We start from the raw sequence: 10,705 nt of genomic DNA, 5'->3' as shown, positions 1-10,705 counted from the left end.
ATTTTGCTCTAGCCGAGTGCAGAAATCCAGAAACGAGTGTATAAGTTGAAAGTTATTTTTAAAAAATTATTTTTCCTTTCTTATTTTCTGTTTTTCGTCATATCAAATAAGCATTTAAAGATGACATTTGGTGCTGGGCATGCGAATGCTATAGAATGAATGAAAATTCACACAGGACCTTTGAAATATCATTTCAGATTTAGAAAGGTTTACTGGAGAAATCAGTGAGTTGAACCACAGAGAAAATGAGAGAGACAGTGGATGTCGAGGAGGCCAAGGGGAGAATGGGTTTCCTGCTATAATCCTCAAGGTCTACAGTTGGCCAAAGAGATGGGAAGAAAAGATGACCTACTGAGTGGGCAATCTTTTGTCGAGTGTGCCAAAGAGATGATAGATGTCAGCACTAGGAAGGAAGAATCCCGAATGGATGTTAATAGGGACGACGAGGATAACGTACAATCAGCCTAGGACAACTCCTCCACCCTGGAGAAGATGAGAGCACAAGGATTGAGATAGGGAGAAAATGTTGAACAGAGACAGAAAATCAGGGCAAGCAAAACCCAGAACTAGCAGCTGGCAAGAGGACTGCAACTGTCATGGATGCGGCAAAGTTGGGCTGCTCCTGGCTCAATATCCCTGAACTCGGTGCTTTGAGTGTGGAAACGAGGGACACATGACACAGGGATGCTAAACAAAGTCCCTATTTGTACTGTAGGCAGGGATTGGGCCAGGTGGAACCGGTGGAAGTCAATGCCCAGAGTCTAAGGCGGAGAAGAGTACACCAAAGAAGAAATGATTCCACAAGTGAGTTCACAGAAGTGTTGGCAGCCTCTAACGATATAATTAGAAAGAAGGGAGCCGCAAAGAGGACAGAGAACCAAGAGGAACTTCTAGAGACGTACCGAGGAAGAGGGAAGAACCAGAGAGATCTGAAGGGGATACTGGGCAAAGTGGCAACCGCACACTGGTGAATTATAATGCGAGGGAGAAAACTGGTGATCTGCCTATAATTAAAATTGCAGAAGAGAGGTCGACACCGGTAGTTCCAACACTATCATGTGCCGAGAAGCTCAAGAAAAGCTATGTAGTGGAGAGAGGACACACCAGATTCAGGTATGTCAAAGTAAATTAATCATCCTGGGTGGCTCTTGTGTGGTAGAGGGGAGGTAGAGATAGGGTTGACCCAGTGAGGATTTAGTAGGGAGAACTTGGCAGTACATATCATAGTGAGTATGCTGAGGGAATACAAAGTGATTGTGGGGTGTGATCTGCTAGGGAAGGTGGGTTCTTGGGTTAAAAATATCAAGTGAAAATGGAGAATTAAGTTGGGGTTTAAATTTATAAATGTCATAAACAGAGGAAAACTGAGGGTGTGCAGGTCAGAGCAATTAATCAGGCTGAGGACTGAAGACAGAGGCTTGAGAGGGAATATGAAGATTTTTTTTTAAAGAAGGGAACATGCTCGGGGCAACCAGGATGACGGTCCATGAGATGACACTTAAACAACACAAGGTCACTTATGTTGAAGAGAGGAGATACTCTCAGGTGCTCCGTCACCACAAGCGGGAAGAGTTCAAAAATTTAAAACATCAAGGAATAATTATTGATAGTACATCCTCGTACTATAGTCCATTGTGGGCAGTAAACAAGGAGAGTGTGCCTGGTGACATTACCGAAAAGTACAGGTTGGTGATAGATTACAGAAAGATGAACGATAATAATACATTTTGGACAGGCTGAGCTAGGTGGCGATATTTAGCACATTGGACTTGAAGGCCAGATATCATCAAATTAAAGTGCACTCCAAGGATCAACATTAGATGGTATTCACTTTCGAGAGGTGATCAAAACTAAGCATTGGCACAACATAGTATTAAATATAAACATCAATTTGATTTTAATAATCCAGAAATTTTAGATATAGTCAAGAATAGTAGGAATAGAAAAGTAATTGAATCAGTACATATTACAAAAAACATTGACAAAGCTATCAATTATAAAACTGATACAAAAACATGAGGCACACATTATATGGATATTATAAATAAATTAGCGTTTTAGTTTTTATGTGGTTTTTTATATAATATAGAATTAATTCAGTCATTTTTGTTTTTTTTTTTATAAAAAAAAAAAAGTGTTTATAATTATAAAAGAAAATAGTTTTATATAATAAATAAAATAGAAATGGTTTTTTGAAAAATTGTTAATTTTAGCTTTCATTGTTCGTCTTTGTGGATATATGGTTGTTATCATAATGGAAGATAACCTTCTGGAAGGTAATTATTCTCCTAAAATGTATGACTAGTAACAAGTTTTTATTCATTAAATGACATTAATATTATTTTATATTAGGAGAAATTTCCCGAAACATTGTTGCTGATGATATGAAATAAATTATTGTATTTAAATAAGGAAGAATTGTGTCATTCACTAAATCCAGTTTAATTACACATCAGTTTTTTGGACCACATTATTTCCAAAGAGGGAGTGAAACCCAATACGGATAAAGTTGCGGCTATAAGGAAGATAAATGGCTTTGCCTAGAGATGTGAAGGGAGTTTGGGGGTTGTTGGGAAGTTTGAACTATTACAGGAGATTTGTGCCAGAATTGGCTGAGTCCTTGTCCCACTTAACAAGGTACTGAAGAAAGGCCAAAAGGTGATGATCACTCCAATAGTGGAAGACTATATTAGGCAGTATATGGAGAAGCTGCAGCGAGAGCCAGTGCTTACATTTCCGAACTTTACTGGCCAATGCACTATCACAACAGATGTGATTGAGTACATGCTGGGAGCAATTTTGTCTCAGGAGGATGAAGGGGGATATCGCCCAGTGGTGTCCGTCAATAGGCGCCTGACAGAGACGGAGACCAGATATAGTGCACTGGAACGAGAGCTCTTGGGAATAGTGTGGGCTGTTGACCACTTTAAACCCTATGTGCTTGCCAGAAAGTTTAGGGTACACACTGACCACTGGCCTTTACAATGGTTGGGAGAGTTAAAGGAGTCTTTAGCTAGGATTACACATTGGAAGGAGCTTCTCTGACAGTATAATATGGAAATAATATGTAAACCAGGAAAAGAAAATGTGGTAGCCAACTGGTTGTCTCAAGCAATAACAGTAAGTAAATGCAGTAGAAGAGGAGACCGGGGAACCGTCCAGGCTCTCCTGTGGAATAGGACATCGGGAGAGGAAGGAGAACAGAATGTGGTAGAGGAAGATGATAGGGAGGAATCTTCGTCTAATGAGAGCTCAGAGGAAGGCAGACCAGTAGATATGGAGGAACTGCAGTACATAATGAATGATGAGAGGCAGTAGATTTTATGGAAGACGAGGACCACTGGACTGGCCAAAGTTGAGTGTAGCAAGTATGGAACGAGAAAAATCATGACAATTTGGTCGCAGGCAGATGTGAGACAATGATATTTGTGGAGTATTGAATAATGTTTTAGGGCTAGGAGAAACTCATCATCTTTTTGTTGGCAATGCCATCATCTGGTTAAAAGATCAAGTGGCTATGGCACAGCGAACACATAGGGATAGATAGGAGGTTCATCGTGGAGACCCTTCAGAAAGACAAATGATAAAAAGAGGTGACCATAGCATATCACCAGGGCAAAACAAACCACCACGGAATCCCGTATACCCTGCATGTGTTAAACAGAAAGTATTTTTGGTGGGGGTTGAAGAAGACAATCATGGAGGTTGTAGAAAATTTTGAAGTTTGTCTGCCCACAAAATATGACAGAAACCCACCAATAGAAAGACAAGAGGAAACACATACTGCAGATGCACCGCTCAACGGTCTACAGATCGATAGTTTCACCTGAAGAGGATATAAATGGATAACTGTGATCGATATCTTCAGAGAGGGGGCAATGGCGCCCAGGTGCAGGACAAGTCAGAAGCAATGTTAGTAGCTCTGCTCTCCTGTTGTTGTTCCGATTCTACGGAGTAAAGGAGCGCATTACATCAGATGGAAGCAGGGAATTCGACAATGCCAGGATTTGAACTGAAATGAAGGACCTTGATATGATATGACACCTCAAAGCACCAGTACACCTCAAGAGTAGAAGAGGCATAGAGTGGCTTCATGGCACGTTGAGTGACCTTCTTTGCTTACATCAGATCGACAAGGGATTGGAACCGGCTGTAGTAATGCCTTAGGCGTAAGCAGCATATAATCATTCGTTATACACAGTTACAGGGTTTCCGCCTTTTGAGATCCTCTTTGGGCTTCGAGGACACCAGCGGGACTATAAGGGTGTGGCCGTGGGTGGTGAGGAGATACATAATAACCACGTTGCCCACAGAAAGTTATGGGAGAAAGCACGGGGGAGAATGGAAAAGGAAAAAACCAGGATGGTAGCACGGGAGAATTTACACTCCACAGACAGGATGGGAACGATCAAAATCGGGACGATTGTCTACAGTAAGTTAGGGTCTAACAGAGGTAAGGAGATAGTGATAAGAGGGACCAATCAGGGTGATAACCGTTAGAGTACACAACATAGTTACATTAGTAAGTATTAGAGAACCAACTAAGAGGAGAACTGTTCATCACTTTCTAATTCACAATTTTCTTTAATTCCAAATTCAAAATGTCTAACTTTTTCATCAACATTTTCATCTAATAATTCCGAGTTATTTATTGTTAAATTAGTTTCAACCACTTCAATTTTTTCATCTACTTTATTTTCTAACTCTGTTAATCTTACCCTGTTTTCTTCCCGTGCCTTCATGTTTGTTTTTTCTATTCGTTCCCCCATTTTTTCTAAAGCCATCATTAATTGTTGAAACATGCCATTATTTAAAAAATTATCATTATTATTCACCTTTGAATTTGCTCCCACTAATTCATTTTCATGGACACTATTTTCTACCGGTAAGTCATTCCTACCTCTAATGTTTTGGACAACATTATCTTCATCATTTTCATTTAATACTACCACCCTATCATTCAATTTTCCAAGAATCACCTCTTTAGGATCCACCTTTGAATTTGCTCCCACTAATTCGTTTTCATGGACACTATTTTTTACCGGTAAGTCATTCCTACCTCCAATGTTTTGGACAACATTATCTTCATCATTTTCATTTAATACTACCACCCTATCATTTAATTTTCCAAGAATCACCTCTTTAGAATCTCTACAATCCATTGTCTTAACGTTATCCTCCATCATTAACATTAACTACTTAAGTTATAAAAAATTTATACTAAACTTATTCAAAAATAACCCTTCTAAAGGCTGTGTTCTGATTGCCGTGACCTAATTTGTAAAGAATTGGGCCACACCTGTTGGGCGACAAAATGTAATAATTTTATTTTTAATTAAAATAAAAGAAAAAGAATTTAGATCGTTTTAAAACTTTTTTCAAATATAAGAGATAACTTGGGTTCAAATTAAGAACTTTAATATCAAATAGATAATAAAATTTATTCAAATTTAATAATATATAAGACTCTTAATCTCAGGGCGTGTAGTTGCTAGGCAATCAGAATACAAACACTTTTACTATTAACTTAGTTAAACTAATATCTCTGTTACAATTGTATTTAAATTTAGTTATAATCAAACTAACCAAATTCACAATCTTCTTTGTTTCTATTGTTCTTGTCCTAGCGTCCAAAATGGCTTCCTCCTCTTGCTTGACAAGTTGCCTCTCTTCTAACAATGGCTTCCAAGCTTTCCCGCTTCCAGCCAAAGTACGTCCTCTCACCAGGCAATCCAAACTCAGAATGCCTTTCTCCTCTCCGCTATCTTCGATGTTTACTGATCAATCCAAAATAATCGATTTTGTTACAATCGATCCGCTTTACTTGCCATGGTTTGTGATGCAATTGTCTATTGACAATTATTATGTTTTTCTATTTCATGTTTGATTTTTCTTTTTCTATAATTACTGTATAGAAACAACAAAGGTTGAAAAACTTCAGTCCTTCTTAACACAACCAACCCAACAAACACTTTGGAAGGACGTGCACCGCCATCTTTCTTGTTTTGAAAACAACGTATTTCTTTTAGACAAAGAAAACTGGTTAGCTTGCTTTTTAATTTAAAATAACAAATAACAATATTAAAATTATACATAAAATAAAACATCAAAACCCTTTATACATCAAAATATACTATTTACTAAAAAAGAGCATATTACAATACATATATGGGTGAATTTCAGTACCATCGCCTTCTTTTTCTTTTGTGACTTTCCTTGAACACATATTATTATTATTATTATTCTATGGGCAACAGACCATGGAGGCCTAAGTCCTCGAGCTATGTATTTCCCAATTCTAGGATGTAATATTCCCAGTATTAGGAAATACATCACGCGTTTCTTGACGTGGTTCTTTTGGAGGGTGGGTTCGTCACTCCCATGCCTATTTTTTGTGAGTGCCACCCATTGGCTAACGGGCCTCACAAATGCCCGGGGGGAGGTTGTCAGTGAGTTTTGCTTTATTTTTTGCTAGAAAAAAAGCCCGGGTGGGACCGGAATTCGATCCGACAACCTGTGGATTGGTAGACTGGCGCGTTACCACACTGCTTCCGCTGCCCCTTGAACACATGCTTAATATATATTTGAATCCTCACAAATTTCATTCGTTAGTTCCTGTTCAGCTATCTTTGTAAGACATTTCTTTGGTTGTTAAAAAGGTTAATGGTAAAATTGAATTAATCTATAACATTAAGATCTGAGTTAACATTTGATTCAGTTAGGGAATCAATATTCTGTACATTCAGTCTTAAAAAATAATATCTGTAGGAGTTGGCCCATTAGCAAAAAATTACTATTACCATTAAAACTCCCATTTTCAGTTGTAAAAGCGAACTTACACTGAGGGTCGGGATTCCCTTCCTCACCTTGACCCGGTTGGATCTTTAGAATCTTGTGAGTTTGGAAGTGAACTTACTAGTTGCTATAAGCCTGGTTTTGAATTGTGTGCAGCCAAACCTATAGGTTGATTTTTATGCATAACTGGTACTTTACTTACTTTTTGCTTCTTTGTATGTGATGAAAAATAATCAGAACTACATACGTGATATGAATCAGGGTGAGAAATGAAGTAATAATCATCGATAAGAAAATGAAAAATATGTTTCAAAAATTAAAACTACTTTTTCGTTATTTATTTATACATAAAAAGTAAAATGTATATACATACACACCAAGTGGTATCTGGTTGATATTCAAATAAGTAAGTAATGGTTTTTTACTTCAAAATATTTTTCAGTATAAAATACAATATTTAAAACAATTTAAAGCGAATTTATTTTCATACATAAAATTATAATATGAAGTAATGAACTATCTTTACTATTCACTTGGTTATAATTTTTTTTTTCTTTATTCCAGGAGTTATTTATCATTGGACAAGAGATTATTTTCCTAATTTTGTTGAAGAAGATAAAAGAGTATTTGTTTCATTTGATGGAGCTCTTTATTTTTCTGCTTTGGAAACTATTGACCAAGGAAATTATAGCTGTTCTGTTCAGAGTCAAGTATCTGATACAGGCCGGAATGGTCCCTTCTTTCCTTTAAGAGTTTTACCAAATTGTGAGTATACTATATTTTAAAGTAATTTATTTCTGTTTCTGATTTTCATCTACTAATATTTAACATCTATTCATAAAATATTTATTCTTGTGATTAAATATTAATGCTTTTATGGTTTAGAAGTTAGTAGTATTATACATTACTAAATGTATTAAGATATTTTTTTCTGTTATATTATTTACCTTTTAATTATTTCACTGTAATCTATTTTGTTAAAGTATGTTTTTATATTAAGTATATCTTACAGTTTTCCTTTTATTGAAATGTTACAGCTAATTATCAACAGTTAAAATTTCCAAACAATTTTCCTAAAGCCTTTCCAGAAGCTCCTATTGCTGGAAAAGAAGTTCGATTAGAATGTGTTGCTTTTGGATAGTAAGTATCAACTTTACCCAAACTTAAACCCAATACTTATTTAATCATTAATAATAGTTAAAAATTGAATGATAGGAATTCTCTATTTGCTTTTTCATGTAGAATATAAAGAAACGATTTTTGATTGTCATAAATGAGTGTTAATGTTTACAAAATTAGAAAAACCATAAGTCGCTTGCAAAAATTAAGTAGACTAAAAAAAACAAACTTTTTTTTTTAGGAAAAATGAGGCCATAGTGATTTTTGAAACCTTTAAGAACAAATTTTTAGATAAATTAAATATGTTTGGGCTTGATTTTTGAATGATATTTTTTTCCCGTACTGATGTCCCATATTCACAGAATAAAATCATAACTCCTCACTATGTTGTCCAAATCCAACTTAACTAATTCTGTTGGAAAGTTGAATTTTTCCTATTTCAACCCATATAAGACCTTTTAAATTACATTCCTTTATTGGAAGATTATTGATTGACCGTGTGTATAGATGAATGGAATATGGTCCGGGTGCGGTCAAAAAATCTCAAATAGTAAATGGTTATACTATTTTTATTGAGCCATTTCGCCCCACGTTGAATTTATTTATCGAGACGATCTTTTTAGTATTTCTGAAGAAGACAGGGAGCTTTCTCGTATGCACATTTGTAACATTATTTCCAATCACCTTCAACATCCCCCACTCCGTTCTTCCATTCTTTCTCCCTTATTTTTCAAAGACCTTTCTTTCACCCACTCCTTTATCAAATCTAACGACCAACTTATAATCACTAAAGCTGACACAGGTAACTCGACTGTGGTTATGGACAAATCTGAGTATGTTGACAAAATTAATATCCTTCTGTCTTACTCACTACTTACTAACCTACCACTCGAGACCCAACTCGCTCACTTATGCTCCAGTTCAACTCACTCCTAAGGAACCTTATTGAAACCAATCAGATTAACCACCCCACCTACCTTAACATCATTTCTTATAATTCTTTAGCCCCCCGCTTATATGGACTCCCAAAAATCCATAAACATGGTAACCCCCTTCGCCCCATCATTTCTAATATCAACGCTCCCTCTTCTAAACTCAGTAAATTTCTTCTTCCTGCCCTCAAATCCTTAGCCACAATAAATCTTATGACATTCATAATTCCTTCCACCTTAAAGAACTATTACAATCCTTCAACATACCTGACAACTTTATCTTAACTTCCTTTGATGCCGAAAGCCTTTTTACTAACATCCCCATTGACAAAGCCCTTCATATCGTTGAGAAGAACTGGACTATAATTCAAACTCATACCACGCTTAACCTCACCTCATTTCTTTCTGCTTTTGAACTTTGCTGTAATTCTGGTTACCTGACTTTTCACAATAAAGTTTACCACCAAATTAGTGGACTTGCGATGGGGAACTGCCTTGCTCCAGATATCTCTAATATTGTTCTTAATGACCTTCTTGACTCTATTATACCTCTCTTCTTACAAGACATAATTTTTATAAAAAAGTACGTGGACGATCTCTTCCTTTGTCCTCAATCCTGACAGAATCCCCGAGATCCTATCAGCCTTAACTCCTACCACCCTCATTTTCGGTTTACTGTTGAAGGTGAAATTGACCATTACCTCCCTTTTCTTGTCCTACTTATTATCAGAAATTCCGATGGCTCCCTATCCACTGATTGGTATACCAAACCCACTTATTCTGGCAGACTCCTCAACTATTTTTCTCAACACCCTTATCGCCAAATTATTAATTATATTATTTCAAAATTTTTCGAGACCAGGTAATATTTATCAATTAATTAATTTAATATCCAAAAAGTCTCAACACTATATATTTATTTATTTGTCCTACGTTTCGGCCCTTCCAGCCATCCTCAGGGACATCTTCAACATAAATTTCCTCTCACATTAATTGTTATCTCCTTGCAGGCTATTTTGCCCAGGTCAATATCTTTATTTAAGTCAAAAACCTTTACTATTTAAATTTTAAAAAACCATTCACATATCTATTCTATAATATTGTCACACTATAAAAACCCACACCATATAACAAACCTTTTATCGTGATAATTTAATATAATATAATAGTGTGACAATATTATAGAATAGATATGTGAATGGTTTTTTAAAATTTAAATAGTAAAGGTTTTTGACTTAAATAAAGATATTGACCTGGGCAAAATAGCCTGCAAGGAGATAACAATTAATGTGAGAGGAAATTTATGTTGAAGATGTCCCTGAGGATGGCTGGAAGGGCCGAAACGTAGGACAAATAAATAAATATATAGTGTTGAGACTTTTTGGATATTAAATTAATTAATTGACAAATTATTAATGTTGCTAAGAACCTTATCCACCGATCCTTTTCTCTTTCTGACCCTCAATACCACCAGACCAACATACAATGTATTAAACAGATCCTATTTAACAACGATTTCCCTCAGAAAATTACTAACAAACTACTCGATTCTTACATTAACCGTGTTACTCCAATCCCTCCTTTCCTCAACTCTTCTCAACCCACTCCACCCCTTTTTCAGTATAGGTCCCTTCCGTATATCCCCATTCTTTCTGATAAAATTCAAAAATCCTTAAGATCCACTATTCCCACCCTACATCTTGGCTTGAAGTCCCACAACAAAATTTCCTATCTTTTTTCCAAATTGAAAGACCCTATTCCTTTCTTACACCGTTCCAATGTAGTTTACCAAATACCCTGTTCAACCCCATGTTGCAATTCCTTCTATATCGGCGAAACTAAAAACCAACTTAAGAACC

At 36.1% G+C, this 10,705-nt stretch overlaps 1 protein-coding gene across 1 annotated transcript in view; it reads left to right on the top strand.

Moving 5' to 3' along the window:
* The window catches only part of Cont (Contactin), a 112,112-nt gene that overhangs the window by 21,835 nt on the left and 79,572 nt on the right, over window positions 1–10,705 (top strand). Inside the window, exons 7-8 of the mRNA XM_067050975.1 lie at window positions 7,360–7,560; window positions 7,833–7,935. Of these exons, the coding sequence (XP_066907076.1) occupies window positions 7,360–7,560; window positions 7,833–7,935 (304 nt within the window). The remainder of the gene's footprint in view (window positions 1–7,359; window positions 7,561–7,832; window positions 7,936–10,705) is intronic.

This window comes from Halyomorpha halys, unplaced genomic scaffold (assembly GCF_000696795.3).
Source record: "Halyomorpha halys isolate HHAL.00 unplaced genomic scaffold, Hhal_1.1 Scaffold688.1, whole genome shotgun sequence".
NCBI lineage: Eukaryota > Metazoa > Arthropoda > Insecta > Hemiptera > Pentatomidae > Halyomorpha > Halyomorpha halys.
This window is presented reverse-complemented; position numbering and strand designations above follow the sequence as displayed.